This window comes from Acinonyx jubatus, chromosome B1 (assembly GCF_027475565.1).
Source record: "Acinonyx jubatus isolate Ajub_Pintada_27869175 chromosome B1, VMU_Ajub_asm_v1.0, whole genome shotgun sequence".
Taxonomy (NCBI): Eukaryota; Metazoa; Chordata; class Mammalia; order Carnivora; family Felidae; genus Acinonyx; species Acinonyx jubatus.
Window position 1 is genome coordinate 48,063,489 of NC_069382.1, and position 14,973 is coordinate 48,078,461.

The following is a 14,973-nucleotide window of genomic DNA, read 5'->3' on the forward strand; positions in this document are numbered from 1 at the left end:
CTCCGAGGAGCCAGCAGCCCATCGAGAAGGCAAAGCTTGAGGACTAGAAGGCAGGCTGGGCAGGACTGAGATGAAACTTTTGGTTCCAGGGAACAGAGTGTGAATCTTAGTTTAAGAACCAAAGAAAGACTACTTGGAGGATTCCACTGGAAGAACCTTCACAAATGAATGCCCCACAGCCGCTTCGGTTCAAGCCAAGGAGAGTAGGCTTGCACATTGAAGAACCAGGATGTGAAATGCTGGAAGAGGCCCAGGAGGATGCGCCAGCAGGAAGCATGGTGGTGTCTACTGACTGCAAGAGGGAGGAAGGGGGGAGGGATGGGGAGGGACTCCCCCCAAACACCCCCAGATGGAGTCCAAGGGACAACTCTCTTCTCCCTTTTTGCTCAGAGCTGGGATCTTTCCTCCCTAGAGAGCAGGATGGTCAGTGACAAGAACATGATTTCTGAACCAGAAAGATCCCCATTCAGACCTGGACTTTGCTACTTGCCAATTGCATAAGAAAGAGTGGGAAAGTTATTCAACTTTCTCATCCATGAAATAGGGACAATCATACCCTTTTGCAGGATGTGAGGATTAGCAGTCTTTAATGTCTATTTAGAGAATGAGTGTCGACACCACGTCTGGCTCATAGTAGGTCATAATTCAGTACAGCTGCTATTGTTAGAAAGTACCTGACAGGTGGCTATGGGCAGAGAAGGCCAAGGAAAAGAGAAGAGGGGAAAAACTAAAATCCCAGGGGTGTGGATTTGGAAGAATAAATTCTACCTCCTGCCCTCCTTTGGTTTCTGGGAAGTGAAAGCCTGAGTGACCCAGGACAAGAAAACCAACGCTCTGACTGTCCAGGTTCAAGATCTAACAGTCGCTTTGCAAACATTCACGGAGTTCATGTGCATTGCACTGTGAGGTGCTGGGGGGGGGGGGGTGCAGGGAGGCACAGAGGCAGGGGCTGGGATGTAGCGCAGCATGGTGAGCACTGGGAGGCGGGTTAAACATCCTGGCCCAATCATTGAATTATACACTTAAGTGGGTGAACACTGCAGCATGTAAATTGTACCTTATTAAAATGGTTTGAAAACAAAACGTCCTGGGTCAGATCATTACCAGCTGTGTGGCCTTGTGTAAATCAGGCATTTCCTCTGGGAGCCTCAGTTGTTTGCCTGCAGGAATCCTACCCTGCACTAAATAATAAAGGCTGCCTTCAACCAACCTCACAGTTGGTCTTGGGACCCACTTTAAAGCAAAATAATGCACCTCAAAGCCCTCTGTGGACTGGAAGGTACCATGCAAATGGAAGGCTCCATCGTCACCACTTTTTGCTCTGCTAAATGGAGAAGCTCAGGGGAGGAGACTTCAGTGAGCTAGAGGGGCCAGTGGCGTTCTTGGAGGAGGCGGGCTTGAGTGAGATCTGGAGGATCAGTGGGATCTGGATGACGAGGAGGAAGAGGAGGAAGGAGGCACTGCCGTAGAAGGAATAGCTAAGGAGGTGGGAAGCGTGGGCCGTGTCTCTGGGGCAGTGACAAGACGCGTCCCGCTGGATGGGATGCTTCCCACAGGGCATGGGGTACAAACTGGCTGCTTATGGACCGTATGTGGCCCACAGAGTTAGACAGTTAAACATTTCTAGAACATTCCACGTTTCTGGTTTCTTGTGTAAAATGGGAAGACTTTGTCAAAGCCAGGCCCACATTCCAGCCTGGCCCAAATCTGGTGGACCTATCATAGCCCCAACTACTCGCCACCAAGGTCACATCACTCGTTGGCACTGCTGAGCTTGCCCCTACAGACAGTTCTGTTTGTAACCTCTGGTATAGGGGAACAGGCAGAGGAAAAGGCCGGGAAGACAGCTGGGGTCAGGTGTGTGATAGAAAGCACAGCAGCTCTGGGATCAGAAAAGCGTGGGTCCAAATCCCGCCTCCATCACCTCCTAGCGAGAGACAGTAGTAAGCAGGTTCCTGAATCTCAGTGTACTATTGTTTTTCAAAGACATTATATGATGGTAACTACACTTGTGGCGAACACAGCCTAGGGTACGGAGTTGTCTCATCACTACGTTGAACACCTGAAACTAATGTACCATTGTGTGTCAACGATACTTCAATAAAAATTTAAAAATAAAAGACGTCATAGGAGGCATGCTTCCATGGTACCTGACAGACTTGGTCTTCAGCGTGTTATTATTATTGCCTACTGTCAGGCTAAGAGTATGTACTGAATCTGGCAGAACCCGGGGAGCCACAGGAGAGTCCTGAGTCGGGGTGGGGGGCAGATGATGTGGGAAAAGTGCATTTCATGAAAGGCGCCTCTGACAGTGATGTACGTGCAGGGCAGACAGCAGCAGGAAGGAGAAGGGGTGAGGTGGGTAGGGGGCAGTTAGGGGTGCTTCGAAGAGAGGAAGGCTGACTCTAAAGGTTCTAGAGTTTGTGGGCTGGGGCAAGAGTACCAATGGGGGCCCACACATTTTTGCCATTATATTGAAGAGTTCTAAATGAAGCTAACACATTGTTCAACGTGTTCTTCTGCCTGGATGAATACACTGGAAGGCCGAGTTCAAATGTGGGGTTTGCCAATTCCTTGTCCCACTGGAACACCACGACCCTGGAGGCGCCTGTTCCTGGCCTGAGCCTGCTGCCTCACCCCCTGCGGGAAACCCTTGGAGGTTCCCCCCGGCACATCCAAGCTCTGGCGACCCAGTCCTCCATTAGCAACCCTTGGCCATTCTGCTGCCCAAGGGTGTGGACACTGCGCGTGCTCTCTGGGAGGTGGGAGGGGGGTTAGGGTTACCCAGCGGAGAGACCGACCTAGGCCAGGAAATTGTGGGTGTAAAAGCTCCAGGGTCCTAGAGGGCAAGATTTAATAAAGGGGCCTAGCCTCTCCGTGGCGAGTGGATTCGGGGAGGGAGGGGGACTCCCGAGCCCTGGAGGAGGGGTGCGCAGGAGGAAAGCCTGCACAGCGGCGGGGGGGGGGCAGGCAGCTAACGGGCTGGGGCTCCAGCGGGCCAGGCAGGTACCTTTGGCGAGGGAGATGTTCCTGAGCGCGATGGAGTGCTCCCAGTCTTTGAGCCGCAGGTCCTCGGTGACGGTGTTGAGCACGGCCAGCTCCTGCTTGAGCTGCAGCGCCATGCCCATGTGCACCAGCCGCATGCGGCGCGTGTCCTCGCTGGCGTTGCTGACGAGCACCTGCAGGTCCTGCAGCCGCGTGCTGTGCAGGGCCACGTCGTAGGACAGGCTGCGGTTGAGGCCGCGCAGCGCGCCGCCCACGTCGGCCAGCTCCTCGCCCAGGACGCCCACCCTGTGCGCCAGCCCGTCCAGCAGGCCCGCGTGGCGCCGCAGCAGCAGCTGGCTGCGGTTGCTCTCCACCTGCAGCTGGTAGAGCTCCAGCTGCGCCGCGTCGCTCTGCTGCCCGGTGCGGTCCCGCAGCAGGGCCACCGCCTGCTCGGTCTGCGCCGCCTGCGCCTGCAGCCCCCACAGCGCGCCCTCCAGCCGCTGCACCGCGCCCGCCAGCGCCAGCAGCGAGTCCGACTGGTTCTGCAGCGCGTCCTGCACCTTCCACACCTGCTCGGTCAGGTCCGCCTGCAGCGGAGCGTGCAGCAGCCGCAGCTGCAAGTCCCGGAAGCTCTCGTTCAGCCGGTTCACGTTCCGGGTCAGCACCTTCAGGTCGTCGGGGGAGCTCCGCGGCCTGGACACTGCAGAGGAGGGGTGGGGGAGGGGAGATATGAGCTCCGCTGGGAGGGTCCCGGGTCCCGGGAGGCAGGCCCAGCCGGAGCCTAGCATCCAGTAGGCCCTCAGTGAAGGGAAAGCAGAGGGTGGCTATGGTGGAGTGCCTCAGTAGATCCCGCGCACGGTGCTAAGCCACTGGCCCCCAAACTGGTCTGCCCATTAGATTCACCTGGTGAGGCGTCCCGCCCACAAAAATTGTGATCCACTTGGTCTGGGCTGTGACCTGGGATTTGGCATTTTTAAAAGAGCCCAAGATAATTCTAAGGTGCAGAGCAGTCGTACTCAACTCACCATATGGGTGAGGTCGATCCACGTGACATGGTCATTTCTGTATGTCGAAAATGGCCAGATATCAGCAGCTTCACGTGGCTAGCCCCGATATATTGAGTGTTATCCTCTCAACTTTAGGAAGCTGGTACTATTATTATCCCCCTTTCGGGTCAGAGCTGTTAAAATCCCCCCAAAGTAGAATAGCAAGTAAGTCCTGGAGCCAGAATTCCAACCCAGGAAATTCTGGGCTTGCTTGCTCCAGAAGCTGGGTGCTTCCCTACAAGTGTGCCCCAGAACTGTTTGAAGGGAGCACACCAGCAGGGGACTCAGCCAGGCTCTAGGCAACACTGTCTTTCCCAGCCTCCTGAGTCCAGGCTCCCATCCCCCACCCCTGCTCCCCTGCTGCACCAAGAGCCCCAGGTACAGATGCTTTTCTATTCATACCCTCCCTTCTCTGCCTCCTCCAAACCCTTCCCCCAAATCCTCTATTTCCCTCCTCAAGCAAACAACCTACCTCAGTGACTTTTCACCCTTTCCTTTTGGAAAGGCTCCCTTTTCTTGGTTATAAGCAGCTATTTCACAAGAGTAAGGGGAAGGCTGTGCATCTTAAGAATTACAGTCTAGCATCTGGTGTCTCCTGGAGGCTTGTGGACTCTGCTGACTCAGGTTCCCCACACACCCCAGAAGTCGAGGGATGCTGCTTGTCTGCTGTGCACTGTCCATGGCTGTACCCACCTCTGCTCTGCACACTAGAGAAATGGAAACTAGCGTGGGACAGGGTAGGAGGTGGGAGCAGATGAAGCACAGAGGGAATTCTGCCTTGGAAATCTTGGAATGGGGAGAGCAAGGAACTTTGTCCGCAGCCTGTTCAGACAAAGATAACTTGGGATAGGATAGCTCTCTCCCAGAACCTCAGGTGGGAAGGGGGCGGATAGGTTGTTCACGTGTTTGAGCCATCCTTCGGTGATGCTTCTGGAGGCGCACAGCATCTGTGGTGGCCACTCTGGAGGGGCTTAGTCACTTCAGATTAGATTCAGAGACCCACAGCACTAGGTGGGGCCTTGGAGTCCCCATCTCAATGTCTCCCTCACCCAGAACTTTAATCTCCAAGAAGATCACATGCCGAGTTGGCATCCAGCCTCTGCTTATACCCGTTTTTCTGCCTTCAGTTACTTCTAACTGTTGGAATGTTCTGCATTCGCTTCAGACTGGAAATCTGCCTTCCCGTAGTTTCGATCCACTGGTCCTGCCCTTTGGGGTCATGTAGAGTTAGTGAAACATTTTTTTTTCCCACAAGACAGCTCTTCAGAATTTCAAAACTTCTGGTTTGAAATCTGTATTACGTTCATCTGTTCTCTCATGACTAGGTTCTAAGCCTCCCTCCATATATCCTGGCTGCCCTCCTCTGCACACACTCCAGGGTGTCAACATCCCCTTAGGGGTGGTGCTTTATCTAAGTGTGCTTTTCCAAGGTGTGGACAGACCGGACAAATTATGGTAGAAGGATCGTCTCCTTCATTCTGGGCATGAGACTTCTCATGTGGCCCAAACCGGGCCCTGTTTAGCCTCATCTGGGCTTTGTGGATTTTGGTCATTGGATTTGGGTCTATGCAGTCTTTGGTGAAAAACTTCCCCAATTTACGGATGGAAAGACTGAGGCCAGGAGAGTATAAGTGAACTGCCCAAAGGCATGCATTCTGCCTCCTGGTCCAATGGTTCATGTCACTGCTCCGTGCTCTGGAAGCTGAGCTACAGAGTTGTCAATACAAATTAAGGCTCTGGGGAAATGAATTCATGACCCAGTCACAACCACAGGAATTGTCTGCCTAAGAAATCATCATAGGCCAGGCTTTGATTTTAAAGCCAGTGTGTGTCCCATATTCGACCCAGATTGGTTGGCAAGTATTAGAGACTGGGTGACTGGAAAACAGAAAGCCTGGTAATTTAGTGTCAGTCCCTGCCCATGATGCCCCTGGAGTTCAAAGAGACACTGCAGCTTATCAGATGTAGTAAGAACACTCTGAGCTTTGCAAATTCTGGTTTGAAACCTGAATTGTGAATGACTGAGGAACAGCGCAACCTACTTGCTTTGAGTTTCAGGTTGGCCAGAAGCAGCAACAGAACACTCCTACCCTCTGCCGGCTCCCCGGTGACTCCTTCCCTCTGCAGGTGACACATGTGCCTGATGGGTGCCCTGTGCCCTCAGAGGGCCCTGGCCTTGCCCATCAGCCCTCCTCTCAGAACGTGCCAGCCCTAGGGCCCTTCTCTCTGTCCAGAAAACTGGGCTGAAACTTGCCCATGTGGTGTGGTTGACAGTCAGCTACTCCATCCCTGAGAGTTCATTTGGTCTTTTCTTATTGTTCATTGCACAATCAGTATAAACAGACACCCAAATAAAAGAGAGAAAAAAAATTCTTCCACGTTCCCACAGCCTCCAACAAAGCACACTGGTTTTCTTTCTCTTGCTTCTTTCCTAAGCATCCCCAATCTTTACAATTTGACTTCTGAGTTGGTTTTTTCCCCTTAATATGATTATTTCATAAACATCTTCCCATCCTTCTGTCTGTCTTTTATAATTTTGGTGGCCCCGTAGAGCCCAGCAAGGGGATGTGTGGTAATTTACCCATTCTCTTACCATTAAAAATTGTTTTCAATCATAGCAAAACAAATGCTGAAAGGTCTCTCCTTGTTTTGAAAGTTTTCCTAACAACAAATTCCCAGAAGTTGGATTAGTAGATCGAAAGGTATAAACATTTTTGTGATTCTAAAACACTCTGGCCAAATCACTTCCCCCAAAGTTGTGTGTATTTACAGGCACATTATAGATTTTTAAATGTACCACTTTAAACATGCCAGATACTCAGTGCAACGGGGTGTTCACGGATCTTCATATTGTTAATTTCACAGATGTAAAATAGCACCTTGTTATTTTTTGTGTTAGTATATGTGCATTTTAGAGGTGGCCTTTTCAAGGGAATGCATTAGCTCAAAGGAATGATTTAGACATTTTAGGTACCCAGGCTACTTAGAACAGAAATTATTTGGAGGGGTACATCCTCTCCGGGCACCAAATCATACTGTAGAAGCCTGGAGCAGCCTCCCTTTTTCGGGATCACTTACCCACCCCAAAAATGAATTATCTCCTTCCAACAGTCACAGTGTGTTCTCAGCCCACACCACCACCACCACCCACCCTCTTCCCCCATTTAATTCCTTCCAGATGTTTGCTGTCCTCAACAGGGAACAATTCTTCCTTGAGTGTGACTCTCTTAATTCATGTTTATGCAAACAGTTCATTTATCTCTCTGCCTGGCGTACTTTCTTTTAATGTGCTTTCATTATTCTTCAACTTTTATACTTTCACAAAGGAGACAAGAAATCATAGAGTAACAATAATAACTGGCATTTCCCGAGAACTTACTATGTCTCTGCACTATTCTAAGTGCCCGTCACATTAATACACTCCATCACGTAACTACCCTATGAGATAAATATTACGATTGTCCTCAGATTCCAAACAAGGAACCTGACGCATAGAGACGTTAGGTAACTCATAAGGTCACACAGCCAATAGAGGGAGGAGACTGACTTTGGGCCCTGGGCAGTTTGGTTCCAGAGCTCCCGGCTCTTGACTGTTCCGTGGTTTTGTTAAAAGGATGGAAAGCACTAAACAATTTTTTTTTTTTAAACAAAGACATACAAACATGGAATAAGCTTTTGAAGATAGTGAGTTCCCCATCATAAACTCAGGCTGGAGTCAGGCTGCTCAGCAGGAATCATGTAGACATTCAAACTTGGATTCTGATTCAGTACTGAGGGCTGAATCCTAATTAACGTGTTAATGCATGTAATACTGTTAATAATACATTATGAGTGCGTTAACGTCTGCCTTAGGCCATGTCCTGGGCTATGAGGCTTGCACACACACACACCTCCTGCAGCCTTCTTGCCAGCACAGCAAGTGAACATTGCCTCCCCACCCACTCCCCGGCCCCGAGTCAGCCCTCTGTTCCACAGTTGTCTTTTATCTTAATTGAAAAAAAGCCATCACGTGCTAGTTCAGTGGAGGTGCTCTAGATGTGACTGACCACAGAGGCTGTCTTTCCCAAATGCATCTGGCATACCTGCGATGCCTGCAAGCCAGAAGGTCCTCGTGTGGGCAGGGAGGAAGAAAGCTAAGCATTCTGTTTGGTGTGACCTGGCTGAAACCTTGGGTGGTGGTGTCAATGACCCTTTATCTTTGTATAAAAGTTTGCACCCATTACCTCTTAATTTTCAACATAACTAACCCGGGGAGGTAGGCGGGTCAAGTACTTATAAACTAATCTAAGGATGAAAACAAGCGTCAAGAGATTGCCAGAAGTATCAAGTAAGGATGAATTGGGGTCCTGTGTCCCCTAATCCAGCACATCGTCCTCAAAACCTACTGCTGGGATAGTCAGTCACTAGCTGAACTCCAAGTTCTATAAGGGGAAGGAGGGCGGGAGGTGACATTTACTAAGCACCTGCTGTGTGCCAAACTCCATTCTCCTCTCTTACCGGAAGTTGCTTCATTCGCTCTTCCCAACAACCTTGTGGAGTAGGAATTATTAGGCCCATTTTAGACGAAGAAGCTCACGAAGGTGGCAGAGCACAATAGCAGGCTGTGGCTGCTCAGGCTCTGATGGTCCCGCGGGCTCTACCACGTTTCCTCCCTTGCACAAAACGGCATAGAGCACCTGTCCCCTGTCTTGGCAGGGGAGCACTGTTGGAGTGCACTGGCTCTACTCCAGCCCACGGGGCAGGAGGACTAGTCAGGAGCTGGGAGAGCAGGAAGTGACGTAGCATCTGAGCCATTGGGGGGAGGGCGACCCACGGGGCCAGGGAGGGGCAGGCACTAGAACACTGCCAGATGCCATTCAGTTCCCCTGGTGATCCTCTCAAGCCTGCAGGCACACGGTATCACCATTTTGTAGGAGAAAATAGCAGCACTAGAGAGATTAAGGAACCAGCTCACGGCCACCCTGCTCCAGGAGTCCACACTTCTTTCATTGCCCCACGCCGTGGTACTGCCTTGTCTTCATGTAGGCCAGGGACACGGAAAGAAGGGAGGCGGGCGGGTATCAGAAGTCATAGATCGTGTTAAGGGCACAGTGTGGGAATGGATGGGGCTGAAATAAAACTACAAAGTGAGCTTGTTGATAGAAGCACCACGAGAAAGAGGGGGGTCTTCTTTCAGGGGGTCTGCAGAGCTGGCTTGAATTTGCTGAGCTCTGGATACATGGGACTTTAACAGAAAATGAATTTAGAAGTGGAGACTAGGGGTGCGTGGGTGGCTCACTTGGTTAAGCATCTGACTGGTTTCACATTATGATCTCATGGTTCATGGGCTCAAGCCCTGCATTGGGCTCTGCTCTGACAGTGTGGAGCCTGCTTGGGATTTTCTCTCTCCGTCTCTCTCTGCCCCTCCCCTGCTCATACATGTGCACTTTCTTGCTCATTCTATCTCTCAAAATAAACAAATAAACTTAAAAAAAAAGTGGAACCTAATATTCCTCCAGAATGTGTAACAATTAGGTTATCACCAGAGCTTTATGATTTAAAGTGATGCACACCTTTGTTAGGGTTCTCCTGGCTCCAAGACACAGGAGGGAACCAGGGACAGCCTCGGGGCATGTTCCCCGTGCAGTCCCACAGGGCTCTAGGCTCAGAAGGGGACTGTACTGGGGCTTTATGCTCTGCAGTAACCATTTTGAACTTTTGATGATTTTTCTTTGAGTCTCTGTAAGTGAAGTCTGATAAGACATTGGCACCTCGGTCTATGTGCATGCCCACCTCCCGCCAGCCTGGGACGAAGTCTCCTACCCCCACCCAGGGGCCCCTGCCCCAACAGGGACATCAGGATCCAGTCAGTTCCAGAAGGATCTGCACTCATGCTGGAGCATCCTTGTGCCTGGTATCGTTATTGTAAACAGCAAATAAAAACCAGCATGACAGGTCAAGAGGTAATAGAAGAAAAGAAACAGCTTTGGGTGCCTGAGTTTGAGTCCCACATCAGGTGAACTCAAGCCCCACCTCGGATGAGCCCTGCTTCTGTCTCTCTCTCTCTTTCTCTCTCCCCCTCATGGGATTCTCTCTCTTCCTCTCTCTCTGCTGCCCTGTCTCTCACACACACACAAAAAAAAAAAAAAAAAAAAAAAGAAAAGGAAAAAGAAAAGAAAAGAAAAACAGCTTTTTTTTTTCCTGCTTCTGGAACAGGGAACCCTACATTTTCATTGTGCACTGGGCCCTGTGAATTATATAGCTGGTCCTGGAGAAAACTAACAACTGTCCATTTTCTGGGGCCCCATGGCAACCCAGAACAGACAAATCCCAGGCAGGTCTGTCTTGGTTAGCTCAGGCTGCCATAATAGAATACTGAGGCCTGGTGGCTTAGACAAGACATTTATGTTCCAGCTCTGGAGGCTGGAACTCTAAGATCAAGGTGCCAGAAAGGTTGGTTTCTACCGAGACCTCTTTCTTTGGCTTGCAAATGTCTGCTTTCTAGTTGCATCCACCTGTGGTCTGTTCGCTGTGTGCACATCCCTGGTGTCTCTTCCTCTTCTTAGAGGGACACCTGTCCTATTGGATTTGGGCCCCACCCTTATGACCTCATTTAACCTTAATTACCTCCTTAAAAGACCTATCTCCAAATACAGTCACATCGGAGGTTAGGACTTTGACATATGAATCCGCGACAGGGGGCTAATTCAGTCCATAACAGTGTCCTTTAACACCCCAGTGACCAGGAGATGCATGGGTATAGAGAATGAGTTTCTGTTACCCTCTTGGGGGTACAGAGAATAATGTTGAGGACAAGCGTATGTAATCTACTCTTCCAAGCAGTTGCGCAGTGAGAAGTGACCACGACAGGGCAGATTTACATCGTGACTGTCGAGGAGAGCAGCTTCAGCTCATACTGTTTGAGGTTTCTGAGGGACCTCCAGGCAGAGATGCCCAGAAGGCTGTTGGAATTGGGGCCCACCAAGAGAGAGCTGGAAGTGCAGATATGGGAGTCACCAGCCATACATAAGTGCAGATGTTGTGCCAATGAATGAGGTCAACCATAATGAGAAAACAAGTGTTGGGGTGTGGTTTGGTGCCTGAGGGGAGAGGAGAAGGCGTGGTGCTACTGCCAGCCTTAACAGAAATTCTGCAATGTCACCTCTGATGATGAGCTCCCTCTGTGCAAGGGAGGCCCTGTGGTTTTCCAGTCTTCTCCATATCAAAGCAATCAGTGAAGGTTTGTGCCAACACTGAAGACAGCCATGTAGGTTGGTCAAATAAACGCCCTCACATTGGTGACTGGCTGTGGATGTGAGGTTGCAAAGAGAGGGATGGTCCAGGAAACAATGCTTGGTCTTCCAAAGGGCTCTGCATGGCTCTCGTTCAATGGGGCCATCTTCTAGGGGCCAATCACTTAGAGATAGATGGAGGAACTTCTTGGCAACCCCAACCCAGAACACCAGGCGACCTAAGTTTACTTCTGTGGGAAAACTGTAAGGTCCTATAAGAGATCTTGAAAGGATTGCCTCAAGAATTGTGGTCAAACTGGTCCCTCTTAGAATGCCTTGTCTTTCCATAACTATTGTCTTAATCATCATTCAATTCACACCTCTTCTAAGAAGCCCTCCCAGAGCCTTTTCTACTCCCAGTTGGATAAAGTTTGCTGCTTTTATCTCTACTATACTAATCATCACCATAAAATGCAGTGACACTCATCAACCTCTTCCATTATTCTGAGAGCCTCAGGAGGGCAGGCACCTTACCTATTCACATACCCTAGGCACTTGTTCAAGGAATTGAGTGTGCAAGCCACAGGCAGGATTAAGAACAAAATAACTCTTTTGGGTAGTTTTTGTTTTTTTAGCATAACTTAAAAATCGGAGTGTCATAGTGGGTTGAATAGTGTCCTCTCAAAATTTATGTTTACCTGGAGCCTCAGAATGTGACCTTATTTGGACATTATCGGAAGATGTAATTGGTTAAGATGAGGTCTTACTGGGTTAGGGTGGGCTCTTAACCCAGTGACTGGCATCCTTATAAAGATAAGAGGACATTCGTAGACACAAGGAGGAAAAGGCCATGTAAAGATGGAGGTGTACATTGGAATAATGCAGCCCCAGGAGTAAGAACACCGAGGGCTGTCAGCAGCCACCGGAAGTTTGGAGAGGTGCATGAAGTGGATTCTCCCTCAGAGTCTACAGAAGAGACTAGCCGTACTGGCACCTTAATTCGGTCCCTGTAGCCGCCGGAACTGTGAGAAAGTGTGGCACTTTGTCAGGTGGCCACAGGACACGAATACAGGTATCCAAGGCTGGGTGGCTTCCTTTGGTGTCAAGGAAGAGATCTAGGCAGGAGTGAGGTGTCACTGAAGTGGAGGAAAGCACAAATAGGCTGCTTGGTGGTGACTGAGGAATGGTCACTAGGAGGTTTAACAAGAGAAGAGAATAAGGGCTACTGTGGATGGAATGTTTGTGTCTCCCCCAGAATTCACGTGGAAGCCCTAAACCTCAACGCGATGGCATATGGCGTTGGGGGCGTTGGGAGGTGATTAGGTTTAGGTGAGGTTCATGAGGGTGGGGACTTCATGATGTGCTTAATGTCCTCAGAAGGAGAGAAAGAGACCGCCACCTGCAGGCCAGGAAGAGAGCCCTCACCAGAAGCCTACCGTGCCGGTGCCCTGATCTCAGACTTCCAGACTCCAGAACTGTAAGCAATAAGTGTCCGTTGTGTAAGCTGCCCAGTCCATGGTATTTTGTTATAGCAGCTGTAGCACAGTAAGACAGGGCCCTCAGTAGGGGGTCTGGGTGCAGCAACTGGGCCACCAGGCAGGGTGAGTCTTGAGCTCGCCAGATAGGTGTCATCCAAAAGTACCACCTGCAGGGTGAGGGCATCTCAGGCATGGGACAGTCAGCGAGCAGGACTGTAGGGCCCAGCCTCGAGGGGAAGAGCTGGGAAGGGCAGGCAGGATGCAAGCACCAAAACAGAAGCCAGTCCTGGAGCTACAGGCACAAAGGAGTGGAGACAGCTGAGGCTGGGACAGTGTGAGGGGCTCAGGATCCCAGGAAAGCTGGCGGTACAGAGTCAGGACGAGCCTCAAGAGCGCCGGACCCACAAGGACACATCTGGATTCTAGAACTGGCTATTCACTGGCCAGGGTGGGTTGATTCTAGGCACATCTGGACACATCTGGATTCTAGAACTGGCAGGGTAGGTTGCTCAAATGCTGCCTGCTCTCAGCTGCTTGTGGGCATCAGGAAGGACTGAGGCAGGGGAAGGAAGCAGATGAGGAAGGGAAGTACTGGGGCTCATTCATAAGGACCCAAAGAGGAGGGCAGCATGTTGGTAAATTTTTGGTGAGCTCTATCATCTATCACCTATCTATCTATCTATCTATCTATCTATTATCTATCTATCTTTATCTTATTTCTGGTTCAGAATGGCCCGAATGCCTACCTGCACTGGGCTTTATCAGTTCATAGGCAGGTGTCTCTCACTGAGCAAGCAAAGGTAGCCAATTCTGGGTCTTGTATGCAAGGTCCGACAAACAGGCAAATGATGAAGACCACCTGCCCACTGGAATGGTGAGTTGGCCGCAACCCAGATGCCCAGACTTTACAAATAGATCCCGTCTCTGGCACATCGGTGAGCACAGACTGTGAACTGGAGGATGCACGGAGCACAGGCTGGCTAGTAGCCAGGTGATGGCCACAGATATTCATATTAGGATGGCCTGGCACAGCCTCAAAGGAAGCAAACCCCCCACCAACATATTTATTACTTTCTGCAGAGGTGTGGCTGGAGACTCTGTGCTCCTGGCACAAGGGCTCCCTTTGGTGGTCCAAGCAGATGGAGTCTCTGGTAATTCGCTGTGGATTACTGTGGAAATGAGATCCAAGATGCATTATAAATCAAAAGGCTCCTATGGAGGAGACGGCCCCAGGATTCCAATTTCAAGACTAGAGTATCTGAAATCATTACCAGAGATGTCAGGAAACCCAGCATTTTGATGGCATGCATACATCTATTTGGAAAAAGACTAACTCTTTGTGAATTCACAGATGGAATTAGGACTTGCTGTTTAGACATAGACATGGCAGGCACCTTTTCTTGTAATTCAGGGCCTCTCATGTCCTTTTTAAAAAACATTTTTTAACGTTTATTTATTTTTGAGACAGAGAGAGACAGAGCATGAGCGGGGGAGGGGCAGAGAGAGAGGGAGATACAGAATCTGCGAAGCAGGCTCCAGGCCCCAGGCTCCGAGCTGTCAGTGCAGGGCCTGATGTAGAGTTCGAACTCACAGACTGTGAGATCATGACCTGAGCCAAAGTCAGAAGTTTAACTGACTGAGCCACCCAGGTGCCCCAGGGACTTGCTGTTTAGACCAACACAGTGCCTAATACAGAACTTGAACCCGATAGGTGGTCAATGAATAAGTTGTCAAATGATTAAGTGAATGATTCAAAATAGAGAGTGTTATGGGGCCAAGAAGCGCCTGCATCTCTCCTGAGAAATAGAAGGATGAGCAGAGATGGACAGAGCAGCCCGTGGGTCCTGCCTCACACTCTCAGCCTACATTTTATTCCACCCAGGGCCACAATGACCCCTTCCAGGTGGCTGAAACCTGGCAGCACCTCACTTTATCTACACTCCCATCTCTTGCTTTCTCCCCCGGGGCTTCTATGGCTTCTCAGAATTGTGGAAACCACCTGGACCTCATCCATGCATGGCCTTGATCCTCAGGAGGAAACTTGGCCTACGGGGGCAGGGGCTGGTCAATAAATGCTCTTCACACACAGGCAATTCTGCAGCTCTTACCACATAGCTCTTTAGAAGTCCTGGCAGGACTGATCCCCAGTGGCCATTGGTGGAGACCAACTCAAGGAAAGCATCCTTCTTTCTGGTCTTCCCCGTCTCCCACTCCTGCTTGCCAGATTCACTTCGCACAATAAATTTCCAAGCC

General features: G+C 50.2%; 1 protein-coding gene across 2 annotated transcripts in view; it reads right to left on the reverse strand.

Annotated features, from left to right (window-relative positions):
- Positions 1 to 14,973, reverse strand: part of SCARA5 (scavenger receptor class A member 5) — a 126,223-nt gene that overhangs the window by 48,158 nt on the left and 63,092 nt on the right. For both annotated transcript variants that reach the window (XM_027069989.2, XM_027069994.2), the window contains exon 4: positions 3,011 to 3,685. In XM_027069989.2, the coding sequence (XP_026925790.1) occupies positions 3,011 to 3,685 (675 nt within the window). The remainder of the gene's footprint in view (positions 1 to 3,010; positions 3,686 to 14,973) is intronic.